The following is a 20,973-nucleotide window of genomic DNA, read 5'->3' on the forward strand; positions in this document are numbered from 1 at the left end:
GATATAGATATATAATATTTCACTTTACATATTTTTCATTGACCAGGAATCCACATAGGTTTTGAGCAATACTAATTCATTCCATTAATAAACACTAGTCTCTCAAAAGGCATCTTTTTTCATTTTCTTATAGTTGAGTTGGATTTTTGTGGGAGCCAGGCAGTTGCTTACTATTTTTGCTGCTTTGCATTCTTAAGAATATAGTATATTAAAAAACAAATCTCAAGCTTGGGTTTTTGCTATACCTAAAAAGAGAAATGTCTAAGGAAATGAAGAGGGAAAACAAGCTTTCAAAGTTACTGCTTAATATTCTTACAAGAGAATCAATAATTTTTTTTTAAACACACACACGCATACCTGTATCTTTTCCCAATTTTATTAAACCAATTCCTTTGTAAGGGTTTTTCCTAGCCTCATTCAATGATACAACCATCATTTCTTTAAATTTAAATTTAAACTTTGGTTTTGTTATTAATTCAGTTTGCTGCCCCTGTTACAGTCCCCACTAAGTGAGGTTTCACTATTGTTTCTAATAATTTTGCTTTATCTTGCAGACCAGTTTCCTAACTCATCTCAGAATGGGTCATGCAGACAAGTGCAGTATCCTCTGACAGACCTATCCCCCATCCTAACCAGTGGGGACTCTGATATATCCAGTCCATTACTGCAAAATACTGTCCACATTGACCTCAGTGCTCTAAATCCAGAGCTGGTCCAGGCAGTTCAGCACGTAGTGATTGGGCCAAGCAGCCTGATTGTGCATTTCAATGAAGTCATAGGAAGAGGTAAGTATTTCCACTCAACTTTTTGTTAAACACGATTTTCCAGTAAGCATTTTATCTTCTGCCTTTGCAGATTAGGAATTAGACAATGGTGAAAGCAACTGACAGAACAGTGATAACAAGTGCACTTGATTTCTGTTCTGCAGACATACAGCCCTGCAAATCACATCCATGGGGATTTGTCCCTGTGCATGGAGACAACTTGATAATCTCCCAAACGTATTAGAAATAAATCACATTCCTCCCTCACCTTTTTCATAATGACAACTATAATTTCTTGAAACGTGCCTTTTACTTCCTTCTAAAAATCATTCTGTTAAGTTCCAATATTTTTACTCCTCTCTCCTTCCAGTCTTTCTCTACCCTGAGAATAGTGACTAACTCTATGAAGTCCTGGTTTATAGCAATTTGTATACTGCTGGACAGCATCAGGAGACAGGGAATTTATAGCCTTCCCTTGATCTGAAGCAACATACGTCATCACTACAATGCACTCCAATTTCTTTATACAAAGAGGAATGAATATTTGTAATAAGCCAGCCAGAGCAGCAATAACAGCTAGCGTGTACAGTATTTGAGGAAATATTGAGCAGGAAAAGAAACCAACCGGAAGCCAGGAAATGAACTCCACTCTTCCCTTTTTTTCTAAAAAGCTTTTACCTTTAATACTGAATGGCCTCTGATCCCTCTTTATTCAGTGTGCGCTGCAAGAGGTAGCAGAGACATCAGCCAGCATGATGCAGAAGAAGCTGATGGGACAATTTGCCTTTTGTGTTCACGAGGCCTTCCCATTTTCCTGTGAAAGCATCAACACATTCCTCTATCGCATACTCCAGATTTTAATCCTTAGCATGCTCCCCTTCCCAAGTAGCAGCTTCGCTGTTAACAAACGTGTTTCACATCAGAGTAATATATAGTTCTTTTACCAGCCTGTAAATCCTAGTAATTGTACCAGTTTTAGAGTGTGTGGCTTCACTAATTATGTTCTAATTCTACATATTGTAAAATTAGTATTTTATCATGAAAGGTGCTAAAAATGGCAATTATCTCTCTTATAAAGTAAAAATCATGAATGATTCTATAAGTATTAACTATTATTTATTTATATGCTTTCCCCAGTAGAACGTGAGCCCTCAAGAGCATTTATTTAGTCATCTTTGCATTACAAGAGAGTAGACTAATGCCCAACACTCACATGCTAGGCACTCAGGGGGTCTTGGCCAGCTGGACAACTTAATGACTTACACAGCTATCAGACATTTGGCACCTCTGGGGAAAATTACTGCCACTGGATGAAAGGCTACCATTGGGAAAGTGATGTGGCTAAAACCAGAGAACTAGATGAAATGACTCAGAGTGAATTTGCTTCATTTGGGCGATTGCCTTTCAGTTTCTGCCAACCTGGATTACAAACTAACTGGTGACTAAAGGGGGAAATCCTTATTCTGTAATGCTAATCTTATTTCTAATGGTGACATTTTTATTTCATTTCAGTTTATTGGAATATAGGGAGCTTATTTTATTGTATTTCTTTATGTGGGTAAAACTTCATTTTTCATATTTAAAAGATGTTATTTGATCCTTAAAACTAATGTTTCTTTTACGAGGCAGATGTTACTCCTGTTTTCAGTGGTTCCACTGTGGTTGAATATTTTATTATGTTAACCTTTAGTAACAGTTACATCACCTAAATATTTGCCATGTATTAAATAATCATATTGCTTGTATCTTTGGGTGAAATTAATTACGTATACATATTTCACAAACACACACAAATAGTGGTATTGTTAATCAAAAGCATAAGAAACAATGCACTTTTTTTCCATGTAGGAAAAAAAGAGAAATGAAGATCATGAAGAGCTTAATAAATAATATCGTACAATTAAAAGTAATGTGGCACTAACCAAGTTCCCTCTTTCATGTAGGACATTTCGGGTGTGTATATCATGGGACTTTGTTGGACAACGATGATAAGAAAATTCACTGTGCTGTGAAATCCTTGAATAGTAAGTTATATTTTATTTAACAGTGGAGTACACTTTCGTGGTTTGCAAACTAATAAATAGTTCATAATAAAACGTTGATTTACACTTTCCCTTGTGGAAAAATCAGCAGCTGCTGGAATTATGGATCTAATCCTGAAAATTCGTTTGATCTAAATTCTTATTGATGGGACTTCCCTGGTGGCGCAGTGGTTAAGAATCTGCCTGCCAATGCAGGGGACACGGGTTCAAGCCCTGGTCCGGGAAGATCCCACATGCCGCGGAGCAACTAAGCCCGTGTGCCACAACTACTGAGACTGTGCTCTAGAGCCTGCAGCCACAATTACTGAAGCCCGTGCGCCTAGAGCCCATGCTCCGCAACAAGAGAAGCCACCGCAATGAGAAGCCCGCGCACCGCAATGAAGAGCAGTCCCCACTGGCCACAACTAGAGAAAGCCCGCATGCAGCAACGAAGACCCAACGCAGCCAAAAATTTAAAATATATATATATATATATATATATATATATATATAAAAATAAATTTATTTTAAAAAATTCTTATTGAAATGTTTCCTCAGAAATTATCCCTCAGAGCCCTCATAAGTAAGAATGAAGGAGAAATGAGGTTCTTGGATGAGCCTAAGTATCATTTAAGTATGTTTGGCTTATAATATTTGTTTTACAAGTGATATTTATGGAAACTATGGGAAGCATGTTGGCACATACAGTAATAATGACTCATTTTACCCAGAGACATTACTATAATTATTTTTTAACCATGACTTCCATCAAAAAGATAAAAGATGAAATAAGAAAACAGGAAAAAAATATGCCAGCAGAAAATTGAAAAATTGTAAATGTGGTAATATCTCATTTATCCACATTTTTGGTGAATGAGGTATTCCACATAAATGTACTTCCTTAACAAGTGATACTTACCCTCTTTTAGTGCTAGACATATATTTTTTAATATTATCTGCTATTGAGAAAATCTTTTTAAAATGGAATGCATACTCTTTTTAAGAAGCAGGGAATGCTGGAGTTACTCAGTTTTCCTGGGTCTCTCCCATGTATGCATGTTATTAAACTTTGCTTAAAAAAAAAGAGAAAAGAAACATGGAATGCTTCCAAACATAAACTAAGACTTTATTAATGACCCAGAGCCATAATTATGGCATAAATTACTGTCTTGTACAACCCAATATACTCCTCATACTAGAGCTTTCCTGGCTCCACCTTTGCTGACAGGTCTCACATGTCAGGTCAGTGTGCTTGCCTTTTCTACCCCCATTTCTAAATTTCTGCTCATAGTTTGAGGCAGCCTGAAAAAATGTTAACAAGATATATTACAGATTTATATTGGAATTAATAAGCATTCAATGCGCACGTGAAAGGTTTTCTTACAAGATACATTATTGCCAGAAATATTTCAGCTTTTTTAAACATAAATCTCCATGCTGAGCAGTGTTCTGTATGGTTCATTTTTTTGAAAGGCTAACCACAAGGTAATTAAAGGGACAGTTTATATGAAATCTAACTACAAACTGTGATGGATTAAGTATAATTGTCAATAAGTTTGCCTCACTAAAGAGTACCCCTGCCAGTTGTACTCAGAACAGTCCTAATGCCAACAAATCTTTCTCTGTCCCTGGTGTGTGCTGATCTCTGTTTGGTCCAGATGGACTTCCAGGTCTTGGAATGCATTGCATTTGTAGAAGAATATCATCACTGACACTGATACTAATCAGATTAATAAATTAAAGGTTGTTAACTCTTTATTAGTGCTGACTATTGTCAGGCCCTCGGGATCTCTATCTGGAAATGATTAGAAACTATTATAACAAAATAGTCTACTTAGATACCATAGACAACGTTTGGTCTTCAAATCCTCCTACTCCAGGGATTGGAAAACTATGGCCTGCTGCCTGTTTTCATAAATAAAGTTTATTGAGACTCAGCCACTATTGTCTGTGGCTGCTTTTGCGCTGCAATGGCAAGAGTTGAGTATTTGCAACAGAGACCATAAGGCTTACAAAGCCAAAAATATTTACTATCTGGCCCTTTACAGAAAAGTTTGCCAACCCCTGCCCTAGACAATCACTACAGAAATGGACTGGCCTGCTGCTGTCTCCTTTTTCTGTAAGAGACAAACTATGGTTCTGCATGAGACAAACAGATTGCTAGACTCTTACAAAAACAGGTACAGGTGGTGACTTAAAGGTGTAGCACAGGGACTTCCCTGGTGGTGCAGTGGTTAAGAATCCACCTGCCAATGCAGGGGACACAGGTTCGAGCCCTGGTCCGGGAAGATCCCACATGCTGTGGAGCAACTAAGCCCGTGCACCACAACTACTGAGCCCACATGCCACAACTACTGAAGCCCGCACACCTAGAGCCCATTCTCTGCAACAAGAAAAGTCATTGCAATGAGAAGGCTGTGCACCGCAATGAAGAGCAGCCCCTCCTCGCCAAAACTAGAGAAAGCCCGCGCGCATCAATGAAGACCCAACGCAGCCAAAAATAAAATTTAAAAAAAAAAAAAAAGTGCAGCACAGGTGACATCATTCACTCAGAAGTATTGTAAAGAAACACTCTGATGATAAGGCATCAGGGCAAGATGTAGCCCAATGGTTTTACATTCCATTGCTCTCCCTCTCTGAACTTGACAAAGTAATCGTTGTCCCTGTAATGAGGTTAATGTCTCCACTGCTGGCTTTCTCAGGAATCACTGACATAGGAGAAGTTTCCCAATTTCTGACCGAGGGAATCATCATGAAAGATTTTAGTCATCCCAATGTTCTCTCGCTCTTGGGAATCTGCCTTCGAAGTGAGGGGTCTCCACTGGTGGTCCTACCATACATGAAACATGGGGATCTTCGAAATTTCATTAGAAATGAGACTCACGTAAGTATATTACCAAACTTACTAATTCATGAACTAGCTGTAAGCCAGCGAGTCTTCCAAAATGTGCCTGTTCTGAACCTTTTTAAAAGCTTTTAGCCAAAGAAGCACATATAAAATGTTTGCACCATTCAAATGGACAGAGGCCAATTCAATTCGCTGGTTCCTCAAAATCCTCTATCCTAGTAGGAAGATAGTGATATTTAGAAGGGTCTCCTGGGGGCAGTGATTCTTACCTGCACTGCAACATCCTTGCTGTACCATCTGCTGGATAGGTACTCATCTTTGAGTACCTACTATATGCCAGAAAAAGTACCACACAGGAGACGTAGAGCCAGAATGAGCCTCAGCTTTCAAGGAGTTTTAACCCTAGAAGGAAGAAATACATCGAAAATTAATTATAAATGGGTCTCTTACTATTTTTCAAGCTTGCCACCCACTCTTCTACCTCAGGACCTTTGCACTTGCTATTCTCTCTGCCTGGACTACTCTTCCCCAAAATATCCACATATCTCAGTCATCAACTTCAGCTTTTTGCTGTAATGTCATCTTCAAAATGAAGCTTCCCTGACCTGTCTGAAGTTGCAGCTGACCACCACACCCTCATGCCCTCTTTCTTGCTCCTCTCCGCTGCTTTGTTTTTCTTCATCACGCTTACCCTCATATCATACACTAGGCCTGAGTTATCCAATACTGTGGCCACAAGCCACACGTGAATGTGGCTAGTCCAAACTGAGATGTGCTGTAAGTATAGAATACATCCCAGGTTTTGAATATTTAGTATAAAAAAAGAAAGTAAAATATCTCATCAATAACTGTTTATACTGATTACATGTTGAAATGATATTTGGGATGTGCTGGGTTGAAAATATATTGTGAAAATTAATTTTGCTTGTTTCTTTTTAATTTTTTAATGTGACTATTAGAAAAATTTTAATTACATATGTGGCTTGTATTATATTTCTATTGAACAGTGCTCTACTAGGCAATAAATAAATAATATATGTATACACACACACACACACACACACACACACACACATACACACACATCCCATTAGAATTCAAGCACATGAGGGTAGCTAATTTTGTTCACTGCTGTAGCAGTAACACCTAAAATAGTGTTTGGCACATAGACTCTCAGGAGATATTTGTTGAATGAATGAGCTCAGGGTTACAAAAGAGGTTCTTAGATGCTTGCAAATGAGGGTTTTCTAAGTGACATTTATGCTGGTTCCTAAAGGCTGAGCAAACAATGGCCAGGCCAGGACCAGGGAGGGAAGAAGGAGTCTCCAGAACTGAAGTCACAGATGGCCCCTGGCTGCTTCTTGGCTCCTGTGATCAGGCCTCTTTGGGAGTTACGGAGTAGCTTTACTCTTGATCAACAGCTTCATAAACATGAGGTCAGGTTCTCGGAGGAAATAAGCTCTAGGACAGTAAAGAAATATTTTGCATTCAGTCAAAAGAATAAAATATTCCCTGGCAGTGAATTTTTGCAAATAAGATGAATTTACCTTACAAAGCACAGAGCTTTGGCCTTACCATACCCACTTTTCCACTCTAACTCTTGCCATTACCCTGATGAGTTCATCTGGTTGGATATGCCATCTTCTCTAGGTATTATTCCCCCGGGGTTAAAGCATGATAGAGATTTCCTATTATACAGTATCATGGCCTTTTATAGTCCAAGGAGTCTATACTTATTACAACCACTAACAGATATGTCTTAGAGAAGCCTAAAACACAGGAAATGGCCTCTCCACATGCTGTATGCATTAAGGAGGGCTGTAGCCCTCCTTTCAGAGTCCCCACTGTCTGCCTCTTAAGTTCACAAACTCCACAGTGGCTGCTGAAGAAGAGATATCCTGTTCCTGATGGCCAGGCACCAGTAGGGCTATCAGCCACAGTGACATCTATGTGATTTCAGATACAGTTCTCATAGGTACTAAAGGCATTACTCTGTCCATCCAATTTTGTGTGTTGAGCTTATGGAGAATGAGATTTCCTGTTCTCTGTTGGGTCCAGGCCACTGGTGCTTCAGTACCAGTAGGAGGGCTTCTGATGTGATTGATTTCACTACAGTGTGGGCTTTGGAGTCTAACAGATTTAGGTTAAAACCCTAACTCCACAACTTAGCATCTGAGTGGTTTGGGGTGATGTATTTTTCTGGGAACATCCTTGTATTAACCGTGTATTTCTGATGCTCTGACTTGTAGGGACATGCTGACCCTGGAGAGACTGCCCCTCCCAGGACTAGCAAATTCCCAGAGGTATTAAACAACTCACCTTCAAAGAGCATGCCTTTCATCACCAAACCAACCACTCCAGAGCCCATACCCCAGCCACCTCCTTTAAAGTGCTCTCACACTCTGGGACATTATCCACCTGCCCTGATCACTTCAAGACCAGGTACCAGACTACTAGGGACAGTCCCTATACCCCAGAGCCCACTGAAATTATTCAAACCAGCCAATTCTAAGCCTGCTTCACCCATTCCTTCCCACAGAAACCACAATACAGACTCTTGCTTGTGTTTTCCCCTTGCTCCTCTGCCTCCTTATTAACCAACCCTGGTGCTTCCCTGAGTGGCCTTGTATGACATGGCATGCCTCCTTCTCTTGGGAGTTGTGAGTAACAGCCTTTTCGATGGCAGTTGTTCCCATCTGCTGGCCTTACCACACCTAAATAATAATAAAACCTACATTTTAAAACACCTCCAGTTCCCCATCTGGAAAATGGAGCCCATATCACAGACGTGAGTATATAAGGATTAGCCGGAGTTTATAAAGACATCTAGCCTGGTACTTTGCAAATAACAGATACTTAATAAATTATTGCTGTTATCAACAGGGCACAAGTTATTATTTGAAACAAGGTCATTCTTATAAACATTTCATAATTCTGAGCTCATAGCTAGAACAGTAAATGCTTAGTTTATGCGTTTCCAATTCTCTTTGATTACAGAACCCCACTGTGAAAGATCTTATTGGCTTTGGTCTTCAAGTAGCCAAAGGCATGAAATACCTTGCAAGCAAAAAGTTTGTCCACAGAGACTTGGCTGCAAGAAACTGTATGTAAGTAGAAGAATCTCTGTGCCTGCAGTCCAAATTAAGTGACAAGGAGGAATCTGTTTTCCACTGTTCAAGGCTAGAGAGGATGTTTTCTCTTCTCATGCAAAAGTCCGTTAGTTCCGTTACAGTTTTAAATCGATATGTAAGCACTGGGGATGTAGGTGGGGCTTTCAGGCTTTATCAAACAGAATTTAAAAGGAATTCTCCAGAGGGGGTCTTAAACAGCTGTTGTGTGCTCTTGCTTTTCTTTTTCCTTCCCACCCATGGCCCCCAGTGTTGTGGTTTCACACTGCATTAGTTTTTGGGAGGGAGAATTTGATCTTCAGCATTTTGCAGTGAAAAGGAGAGGGCTGGTAACACAAATACCAACATATTGTAACTTCCCAAGAGTGGATTTGAAGTCAGCCTGCAGAAACCCTACCAAAAATGGTATTTGGGAATGAATATACAAAGAACTTTATTTGTGTCTGTCTGCCTGGGCTGTATAATACAACAGTCAACAGTTTGTAGTTGATTTGTGCTTTCCCTTACATGGCACTGATTCATGGCTCATGGTACGTGTGAATGAAAGAACTGTGCTATTAATTTCCTACCTTGGTTTTGGTCAATGTAACAACATAAAAACCAGCTTAAACAAAAGGTACATAGCCTCAGATAGAAGAAATTGATTTTTGTTGAACCTTGCTGTTTTCCTAGATGCTTTACTGTGTATCGTTTTTCTCTGTTACCTCACTGGCGGAACATAAGAGTTGTACGTACTAGCCTAGCCCACTGAGAATGAAAAAGGAAAATAACAGTCCCCTCTCATATCTCCCCCATAAAACTAAGTATTGCTAATAAGCTGGCAAGTGAAAATTAGTGATTGCTTTGGGTAGTCAGTTGGCATACTCGATTTAGCAACCAAGGAAAGCTGGGAGGGTGGCCAATTTTACTACTTCTCCAGATCTACATGAAAGCAAAAAAGATTTTCTTATGCCGCATCATTTATAATCTCTTTCCTTGGTCTGTTGAATTTAAAATGAAAATGTCAAGAATTCCATTGTAATTTAGTGTTAGTCAAAACAGGCCAGATGAAGCCCTCCCTTCAGAAGTTATGGATTTCAAATACTGAAGTCCCTTATTCTAATCTTTAGAGGTTCAGCATCACTGTAAATTATTCTATTTCAGCCACCAGTAATAATTTTTGTTCTTTCTGTAGGCTGGATGAAAAATTCACTGTCAAAGTTGCTGATTTTGGCCTTGCCAGAGACGTGTATGATAAGGAATACTATAGCGTACACAACAAAACAGGTGCAAAACTGCCGGTGAAGTGGATGGCTTTAGAGAGCCTGCAAACTCAGAAATTTACCACCAAGTCAGATGTGGTAATGTATTGATCACCCCAACCTCCTCTTTTACTTTCATACCTAACTTTTTTAGTAGTTTTATGGGAACTTAATTTTTTATTAATTAATTTATTTATTTCTATTTTTGGCTGCGTTGGGTCTTCGTTGTTGCACGCAGGCTTTCTCTAGTTGCTGTGAGCAGGGGCCTCTCTTCGGTGTGGTGCATGGGCCTCTCATTGCGGTGGCTTCTCTTGTTGCGGAGCATGGGCTCTAGGCACGCGGACTTCAGTAGTTGTGGCATGTGGGCTCAGTAGTTGTGGCGCACAGGCTTAGTTGCTCCGCGGCATGTGGGATCTTCCCGGGCCAGGGCTCGAACATGTGTCCCCTGCATTGGCAGTGGGATTCTTAACCACCGCACCACCAGGGAAGTCCCAGGAAGTTAATTAAAAAAAAAAAAAGATACCTTCAGCACCACTAATTTCAGTTTTCTTCAGAAGTAAAAACGGGCTTGACTGTCTAACAGGTACCCATAGTATGTTTCCATAAATTCATTCATTTATTCGGAAACATTTGTCCAGAAGAATAGCATGTTAAGTCCTTGGGAAGCCCAGAGCTGAACCAGATATGAACCCTGTCCTCCAGGAGCTTTTGCTCAGCAGGAATGGGAAGGCATGTCCGTCACTAACTCACACAAAGTAGACTGGGATTAGTCCAGCCACTCATAGCTCAAGGGCAGAAGAAGCTGTAACTGAGGCACGTCTAGCAGTGTGGGCCTAGCTAGAAAAGTGCCCTCCTTTATCTGCAATGGTCATCCTCCTGTCACAGAACAAGCTTCTAAAGGCGTGCACCTGAGCTATGAGGGTAGGCAAGACCATGGGCAGACTCACCTGGGCAGCCAAATCTACCACACTGCCCTTTCACCTGGTGGAGGAGGTGGTGCTTGAAATGGGCCTTAAAGGAGGATGGAAATGATGGACAATGAAAAAATGCCAATCCAGGTGAGGCAAAGGGGCAGGAAAGTATACAGATCTGTAAAGTTCTAAGGAAACAGTAAGCAGCAGTGATTCAGCAAAAATAGAAGGTGCAAAGGGAACTTGTGAGACTAAATTGAGAAAAATATTTTCATAGTAGGTCATAGAGATCCTTGGAAAGCAAACTAGGGAGTCTGGAATTTATTCTCTGGCCATGTGGAAACATTAAAGTGAATCAGATTACACTACAGCCTTTCTTCATTCTGTAAGATGTTTTGAGAGGAGTAGATGCAGGAAGACAAAGTGAGAGGTAGAATTTGAAATAATATAGAAATTGTAAGAACAGAAAAGAGTTGGAAGGAAAGGCATCTCAGAGGTAGAATCAACAATATTTAGCAAGAAATTGATGAAAGTCAAAGCTGAGCAAAGTTATATACTGGTGCAATTACAAGTATGTGAAACAGAGGAGCAAAAGCCGGTTTAGGAGGAAAAATACCAATTGAACCTTGAACATATTGAGTTTGACTTGGGAGTAGGACAAACAGGCGAAGTGTCTGTCAGGCAGTTGGAAATGTGGATCTGCAGCTTGTACAAACTCTTTAGTTGTCTTAGTCAACTAGGGCTGCCATAACAAAGTATTACAGACTGGGTAGCTTAAACAATGGACATTTATTTTTCGCAGTTCTAGAGGGTAAAAGTGGGAAATCAGGGTGCCAGTGTGGTCAGCTTCCGGTGAGGAAAACACATGGCCACCTTTTCACTGTGCCTCATGCTAGGGAGAGAGCAAGAGTAAGCTCTCTGGTGTCTGTTCTTGTAAGGGCACTAACCCCATCCTCATGACCTCATCTAAACCTAATTATCTCCCAAAGGCTCCACCTCCAAATACCATCACAATGGGAGTTGGAGTTTTAACATATGAATTTGGAAAGGGGGGACACAGTTCAATCCATAGCAGAGGACAAGGCTGGAAATAGGCTTTTGAAAGTCCAAATACAATTATTCAGAGGAACCTACATACATGAAGTAAGGGAGAAAAGGAGAGAGGTGGGAGACTCAGAGGAAGAGAAAGTTTCAAGAAGTAATGGGATATGGTCAGCAGAGTCCACTGCTACTCAGTGCACAAGAAAGGTCTTGGAAGCTGAGTGACCTAAGTGATTTGGTCCAGAGTGTGCTGAGGAGCCTGGGTGGTGGATGGAATATTCTATTTGCCTTTAATAAGTCAAGAGGACTATGATATGTGGAGTTAGAAAAATGTTAATGTCTCAGTCCTTGAGGATAACAACTGAAAACAGGAAAAGTGTTAACTGGTGACATCAGCAAACAAGATTGGGAGAAAATAACGTTAATGGAGGACATAGATTGCAAAAGAGAAAGGGTTGGCAGCTCTTAAGGTATAATAGGGGACCGGGATCTGAGTGCAGTGTTAGGAGGCGGGAAGTCATCTGCCTCCTCCCTGTGAATCAGCAAGAAAGAGAGGTGTGGCCTCTATTGGTAAGAGTTTCAAAGATGTTGTGGTCTTTAAGTGAAAGCAGAGTTTCAGTTCCTGAGGAAGTGGGGGAGTCATTAGAGAATAAGTTGAGGGTGACTGGGAGTCTTTTCAATGAGCAGGTGTATCACAGGACAAGGTGGAGGAATGGGACTTCAGGGTGGATAAGATTGGTAAGAGGATGTGATAGCCCATGCTAGAGCTTAATGCCTGGGATTCTGATCCTAAAAGACTCTGAAAAAGATGAAAAAAGCAGGTGCTAGAGAGGTAGGCTTGAGGACACATTAATGATGGTGGCAAGTGAAGGCATAAGGTAGGGAGAATTAACTCATCCTCAAAGAACATACATTTCATCCAGACTTGACTACTGGTAAGAGCCAGAACCAGCTCTTACAACTCAATAAGAAGACAAAATAACCCATTTTTTAAAAATAGGCAAAAGATTACATAGATATTTACCACGGAGATGTATGAAGAGCTAGCTAATAAGCACTTGAAAAAATATGCCCACACAAAGACTTGCACATGAATGCTCACAGTAGTGTTATTCATAATGTCCAAAAACCAGGAGCGATTTTAATGTCCATCAACTGGCGAATGGGTATATAAAACATGGTATATCTATACAACAGAATAATACTATTCAGTAACATAGAGGAACCACTGATGCATGCTACATCATGGATAAACCTCAGAAACATTGTATCAAGTTAAAGAAGGCAGACCCAAAATATTACACGTTGAATGATTCCATTTATGTGAAATTTCTAGAAAAGAGGCAAAAGATTGAGACAGAAAACAGATCAGCGGTTGCCTGGGGCTGAAGGTGGGAGCGAAGATTGACTACCAGCAGGCATGAGGGAAGTTTCTGGGGTGTTGTAATTGATCTAAAACTGAATTGTGATGATAGCTGCACAACTATATATAATTTGCTAAACATCCTCGACTGTACACTTACAATTGGCACATTTTATGATATATAAATTATACCTCAGCAAAGTTATTAAAACAAAAGAAGCCTGATGAAATTTTGGATGCTCAAGGCAAGAGTTGGGATTCTGAGCTTTTTGACAACCCTGTATACACACTACTATCTCCACAAAAATACACGCACACTGCAGGGAGGTTTAGCACTTCTTATAAAACAGCTGTCACTCAGATACTTGACTAGAAATTTACACAGGCTTCTATAGATACGAAGTGCTATGTCTTTCTCCCTCTTATTCAAAGCCACTATACTGTACTACATAAAGGGTGAACCTGAGTAATCCATACAGTGCTGCTTTGGAAAATGGTTATTGATTGCATGGATAAATTTGCATAAAGTTTCATTTCCAGGACAGCACAATCTTTTGAATGTTGACATGGAACATTTCCAAAAGCATGTAATAAACCTTATGTATGTTGAGACCTACAAGCAAAAACTTGCCTGTTTGTAGAAAGGTGTACTGTCTTGCAAATGCCAGATGGAGTTCAGCTAAAGTCTGAATACTCTTGAAGCCCTTTCCGACAAAATTGGAATGTCTCTATATGTGCAGTTATTCATACCCAGTATTACACAGTGTCTCACACTTAGTACAAATGCTTCCATTAAAGTCAATACTGACTTCTCAGTTGTTCAACCAACTGGCTTTTTCATCCTGCTTCACCATTCTGCAGTGTTTAATATCGTCAACTACTCCTCCCTTCTTGAAATTTCCTCCTTCTTTGGTTTCGGGGGACACTGTACCATCTTGTTTTCCTCCTGCTTTTAGGCTGTGTTTTCTTTACCTTGACAGCTTCTCTTTCTTCTCTCACAGCCTTACACACAACTCTCCCCCAGGATTTTGGTCCCCAGGTGTCAGCCTCTCTCAACGATTTCAACCATTCCCATCAAGGGTCCCCTTTGAATCTCTCTTCCTAGATATTTTCATTAGCAACACAAATTTACCATGTTCAAAGTCAAATTCTTTCCTGCCAACTGTCAGTGCCTCACTTCTTTATTTCTATTAATGGTATCACCATTGTGCAACATACCAATTCTTCACCCTTTTTATTGTGCAGTTCTTTAAGTTTTAAAGATTGCATACAGTTGTATATTCACCACCACAACGACCAGGATATGAAACAGTTTCATCATCCCGGAAAATTTCCTGTGCCTCTTTGTATTCAACCCCTGCCCTAATGCTAAGACCTGGAAACCACTGGTCTGTTTTCTGTCTCTATAGTTTTAACTTTTCTAGAATGTCATATAAATGGAATCATACAGTAAATATGAGTCTGTCTCCTTCACGTAGCATAATGTGTTTGAGAGGTATCAGTAGTATCAATGTATCAGTAGTTATTCCTTTTTTCATTGTGGCAAAAACATAAAATTGACCATCTTAACCATTTTTAAGGTACAGTACAGTAGTGTTAACTATATGCATATTGCTGTGCAACTGATCTCTAGAACTTCATCTTGCAAAACTGAAACGCTGTATCCACTGAACAACTCCATATTTCCCCCTCCCCCCCAGCCTCTCTGGCAACCACCATTCTACTTTCTGTTTCTAACAGTTTGACTACTTTAGATACCTCATTATAAGTGAAATCATACAGTATTTGTATTTTTGTAACTGGTTTATTTCACTTAGTATAATGTCCTCAAGTTTCATCCATGTTGTAGCATATGACAGGATTTCCTTTTTTAAGGCTAAATAATACTCCATTGTATGTATATACCACATTTTCTTCATCCGTTTATCTGTCAATGGACATTTAGATTGCTTCTGTCTCTTGGCTACTATGAATAATGTTGCTGTGAACATGGGTGTGCAAATATCTTTTCTAGATACTGATTTAATTTCCTCTGAATATATATACCCAGAAGTAGGCTTGCTGGATCATATGGTAATTTTATTTTTAATTTTTTGAATACTCTTTTCCATAGCAGAATAATTCACTCCTTTTTATTCCTAAGTAGTATTCCATTGTGCAGATGTCCCACACTGTGTTTATCCATTCACTGCTTGAAGGACATTTGCGTTCTTTCCTGTTTTAGGCAATTGCTTATACATAAGTATAACTGCTGTAACATTTGCTTAAAGGTTTTCGTGTGAACATAATTTTTACTTCTTTTGAGTAGATATCTAGAAGTAAGATTACTGGGTTGTAAGTTAAGTGTATGTTTAACTTTATGAGAAGCTGCCAACTGTTCCACAGTGCCAGTATCATTTTATATCCCTAACAATAATATATAAGAGTTCTAGTTGTTCAGCATCCTCACCAGCATTTACCATTTTCAGTATGTGGGATTTTAGCCATTCTAATAGATTGTAGTGGCGTCTAATTTTCTTTTTAATCTGTATTTCCCAAATAACTAATGATGTTAAACGTCTCTTCATGTGCTTATTTGCCATCCTTATTCCACCTTTTGTGAAACGTCTACTCAAGTCTTTTCCCCATTTTTTAAGTTTCAGAATTTATTTTCTGGTGTTTTTTAAATTGGGTTGTTTGTTATTTTACTGTTGAGTTGAGAGTTCTTTATATATTCTGGATACAGGTACATGTTATCAGATATGTGTTTTTACCAATATATTTTTCTAGTCTTTGGCTTGCCTTTTCATTTTTTTAATGGTATCTTTCAAAGAGCAGAAGTTTTAAATTTTATTGAAAATGTTATCGTTTACCAGTTGTTAAATATTATCAATTTATCCATTTTTTTAATCAGTTGTGCTTTTTTATAAATTGTGTTGTATCTCAATTTACCTGTTCTCAAATGCTCAAATTTGGCTGTGTCTATTCCTTGATTGCCTTGGCAGTGTGCCTTTCTATCACTTTTTATAGCTTATAACAATCTCTCACCTCTAATAACTGCTTTGAGCATCACCTTTGATAAAGTGAGGCAGAGATTCTTCAGGTGAGCTCACTGCTGGTGCTCAGATATTCAGAAAGACTTGACCATTCACACAATAAGCAAGAATGGCAGCGCTCTCCTGTCTTGAAGCTTAAACTGACTTGTTTCCATCATTCTTTTTTTTTCCTCTTTTTCGATTAATTTTTATTGGCGTATAGTTGCTTTACAATGTTGTATCCATCTTTCTCAACGCACAGGTATTGTACACCACCCCCTCCCTTTGTCTCTCTCTCCCCTTCCCTCTCCTGGCCCCCATCAGCCTCTGTCTTCTTGGTCAGCATCATTCTCCTCCTTCACTGCCCCTCCCCGCTACGAGCCTGGCGGTCCAAGCCGTTATGGGGAGTTTGGAATGCAGACTGTTCATGGAAACTGCCTCCCTCTCACCTCTTCTGTCCCATGATTCCTCCAACACTCCTCTGATACCCAGTTATTGTCCAAGCCCTATCATTCCTTATAAACTTATCCAACTCTTTCCCCTTTTTTGCAAATTTGCCTCCAGGCGTCCTATAGCTTAGGCTGTTGGTTAGGGAAACCTGATCACACACCAGTTATCAGCCTCTCAGAACTTTGGTTTCTTCATCCTTAAAACATCTACAAAACTGATTACATTACAGGGTTGTTGATAAAGATTAAATAAGACAATCTTTTTTTTAAAGGGCATGACACCCACCCATGCCAGGCTCATTCGATGACACGTACTCTTTCCCACCACTCTAATTCAGGAGTTCAGTCTCATAAGGTTCTGTGTTGCCAGTAAACAGTAGCAGCCCTCACCTACTCCTGTTCAGAAAGCTCCTAACTGGTCTCCATGTTGTGGATCGGCTTCCCCTATTTGTCTAAAGCAGAGTGTTTACAGATGCAATCTCCTGGAGCTCGACCCCAGTCACATCCCATCTATTTCAGTTTAACCCACATTCAACATTCAAAAACATGGTCCCCTTTCAACCTTATCTATCCGTCGTCCCTTCATCTACTCCACACATCAAGAGTGACCTGTTGTCCTTATGGTTCAAAAAAACACACAAGTACTCTTACCCCTGGGCCCACTCCCTCCATCCAGAACACTCTTTCTGCCCTTACAATACACGTATCTATTTAACATATTCTCCCTGTTCCTCAAGACCCGCTATACTGTCACTTTCTTCCTAAAGCCTTTCTCAGTACCCCACTATTATCCCTTTGCCTTTTCACAACATTTGTACCTCTTTTCTATAATTGCTCTGTATCACAGTTATTAGATCTTATTGTTCTATGTGACAGTTAATTGCATAATACTCTTAACCCTGTTAAATCAGCCTTGGGGCCTATCCAGTAACTTGAACAGTGACCTACTTGTGCATCATCAAGGATCAGTAGATACTTGTTAAATTGATTTAAATTCTAATGCAAATTCTGGAACTTGAAGGTTAACACAATGAAGTTGTCAGAAGTGCCTCATAAGATTTTTAGGCGTTGAAAACTTTGACTTTGAAGGGCAAAGTTATCTAGTGCCCACCTGGGAAGGAGTTTGTTTTCTCTATTTGGATCAAGGAAGTCAGTGACCTTAAAGGGTTCTTACACTCGGGCAAAGGGAAAAAGTCATTAATGGAGATTTGTATCGGCAACCACAGTGTCTACCTGGTTTCTTTCTTTCAGAAACACAAGCTTTATTCTCCTTCTTGCTGAGTGTTACAAGCTACACTTGCTTCTCAGTGTTATGTTTTCCTGCCCTGCATGTCTGATCTGTATTCTCTTTGCCCTCCTAGCTTCTTTTTTCTCAGTGCCTCATTCCTGCCGCCATGTGCTTCTTGGTCTGTGAGTGTCCTGGAAGTGTTGCTAGGGGAGAACTGATTTCCTTGGTCCTCGGTGACCCACACGTGCTGACTTACTCTCATTGTGTCATTCTCACCTTGGCACACGTCCAGGGCGAGATAATATGTATGACCTGATCTATTCCAAGGAGAGTGCTCTAAATCAAGAAATTGCATACTTAGTGAAGTTTAGTAGACCAAGCAAGACCCAAGAGTCAAGAACTCTTAAATGTTCATCCCTGTGTGAATTCAGATTTATTGGGGAATTTTTAGCAAATCAGTCAACCTCTCTGTGGCCTTGTGATCATCCTGTAAAGTACTGTTACAGCTGTTTTATATTAATTTCCTCCTTTAACATTTTCAAAATATATTTTATTGAAATTCATTTTCAGTTGAGAGCCTTGATGCCTAACAGTTTTATTACTTCTGATTTTTAATATGGATTTTTACTTTTACTGACTTAGACCTTCTCTTTTAGCATTAACTTTTAGATATGGTTACATTTCTTAAGGAGTACTTACATTCATTTGGAAATCCCACACATTTAAATTTTGGAAGCCTTGTCTTTTCTTTTTTACTAATAATCTAAAATTGTAGTGAAGCTATTATAAAAAAGGAGGATAGAAATGTTTTAATGCTTTGACCCTGTAAGAGAGAACTTGGAAAATGCACTCTACAAACTACTGATGAAATGTTAGTCATCATGTGGACTTTGAAAACTTTACATTTACTTGTAATCTAAACTTTATCCAATTCTGGTTTAAACGAGTCATAATTATGTAGCTTACTGATTGCCTTTAAGGAAGATTTTGCCCAAAACAGCAATAGTATTAAATACACTAAACCAAGTTTAGTTATGAAGACCTGCTGATCACCTTTCATATTTGTGTGGTCACCCTTCCCTCACCTGGATTCTCCCTTCCCTTGTTTGACCAGTGGTCCTTTGGCGTGCTCCTCTGGGAACTGATGACAAGAGGAGCACCACCTTATCCTGATGTCAACACCTTTGATATAACAGTATATTTGTTGCAAGGCAGAAGGCTCCTACAACCTGAGTACTGCCCAGATCCCTTGTAAGTAAGAATTCCAACAGGATCTTCTGTAGCTCTTACGTTCTTTTCTTTTACAGAAATACTTGCCTTCAGAGTCCTTACAGCATTGTTTCCTTTCTGAAACAGGTATGAAGTGATGCTGAAATGCTGGCACCCTAAAGCTGAACTGCGCCCATCCTTTTCTGAACTGGTCTCCAGGATATCAACGATATTCTCTGCTTTCATTGGGGAACACTATGTCCATGTGAACGCTACATACGTGAATGTCAAATGTGTCGCTCCATATCCTTCTCTGTTGTCATCACAAGATAATGTTGCTGGCGAGGGGGATACGTGATGGATGGAGGCACCTGTACCACCAGCCCCCTTCTGAGAAGCATTACTGAACTGTCCAAACAACAGTCCACAGTTTGTCCAATATTTTTTTCACTGCCTGGCCACTGAAAGGCCACCAGGTATTATTTGCTTTTGCCAAAATTGCACTATTATAGGACCTTATATTGTTATTTAAAATGACTGGATTCTACGGAATTTCTCATCTGACAAAGCATCGGAGCCAGAAGCTTGGTCCCACAGGCCAGTGACCAACAGCAATCCTGCAACTGTGATGACGCTCCTGTCACATTCAGGCCAAAACCTGAATGCTGGGTTGAAATTTTTAAAAATCGGGATCCCACCTGATTTCATATGGGGAACTGAAGCAATGCATTTTGAGGGCTTCTTGATCACAGAAAATTCAAAAAAAGTGGTCATGTCCAGGAAAGACATGGCAGCCCTGCGACCAGGCCACTCATTTAGACTTAAAGCGTTTCAAATAACTTTTATGTGTTGTATGAACAACACATTTTTTTATTACTGGTGTTGTCATTTGCCCATTAGGTAAACATTCCCTTTTAAATTTTTGTCTACACATTCCCTTTATTGTCCATAGACAACACGGTCAACATTTCAAAACAGCAGGACATGAAATGTGTTTATAAATTAGTAGGAATATTTACATATGTACATAGACAACGTTAAGGCTTTCATAAAATAGCTTAGTCACAGTGAAATATTTGTCATTTAAAAATCAACTGTTTGAGAATGATGCCTTTCTGATCTGGATGTGGACATTTAGAAGTTTTGTCTGTTTTTTTTTTTTTTTTTAATGATGACTCTGAAAATGAAACAAGTAATTTGTGATGATAAATGTTTTTAAAGGTAACTCAGCATGTTTTTAAAGCAAAATACGTCTGACTAAAACTTTATTGGTTCCAATCATGGCTCATAAGTAGAGCCGAGAAAGAATCGATGGACTGGGAATATTAGCCTCTTTCTCAGGTGGCAGCCTTCCACCCCACAAACAATTGGAGACAATAAAATCAGGAGGAGTCCAGTTTTGCATTAGGACATGTTTTGTGTTAAGCAAAACATATTTTAGGGGAAAAAAAAGGCAATTGAAAGTTCTGGCCATTTCACCTGGATGAACAGTTACTCTGGTCGGGACTTTTGTGATGTTTTGTTCTGTGAGATTTTGTGCTTACTACTGTATAATGCATGTGGCACAGTATACTCTAACTGGTTTTGTCGATGTAAACATTTAAAGTATTATATTTTTATAAAAAGGTTTATTTTTAATGATGTAAAAAAACTTTTGTTAGGCCACAAAAATACTGCACTGTGAACATTTCAGAAAAGGTATGTCGGACTTGGATTAATAACAGCATGGTTTTAAATGGCTGTAAATAGTGATAAG

At 39.4% G+C, this 20,973-nt stretch overlaps 1 protein-coding gene across 2 annotated transcripts in view; it reads left to right on the top strand.

The window, feature by feature from the left end:
- MET (MET proto-oncogene, receptor tyrosine kinase) overlaps nucleotides 1-20,157 on the top strand; it is a 127,001-nt gene extending 106,844 nt beyond the window's left edge. For both annotated transcript variants that reach the window (XM_060020781.1, XM_060020782.1), the window contains exons 15-21: nucleotides 555-785; nucleotides 2,708-2,788; nucleotides 5,488-5,669; nucleotides 8,631-8,740; nucleotides 9,936-10,101; nucleotides 19,123-19,259; nucleotides 19,365-20,157. In XM_060020781.1, the coding sequence (XP_059876764.1) occupies nucleotides 555-785; nucleotides 2,708-2,788; nucleotides 5,488-5,669; nucleotides 8,631-8,740; nucleotides 9,936-10,101; nucleotides 19,123-19,259; nucleotides 19,365-19,575 (1,118 nt within the window). In that variant the 3' untranslated portion in view covers nucleotides 19,576-20,157. The remainder of the gene's footprint in view (nucleotides 1-554; nucleotides 786-2,707; nucleotides 2,789-5,487; nucleotides 5,670-8,630; nucleotides 8,741-9,935; nucleotides 10,102-19,122; nucleotides 19,260-19,364) is intronic.
- Nucleotides 20,158-20,973: the final 816 nt, after the last annotated feature.

Source organism: Delphinus delphis, chromosome 9 (assembly GCF_949987515.2).
Source record: "Delphinus delphis chromosome 9, mDelDel1.2, whole genome shotgun sequence".
Taxonomy (NCBI): domain Eukaryota; kingdom Metazoa; phylum Chordata; class Mammalia; order Artiodactyla; family Delphinidae; genus Delphinus; species Delphinus delphis.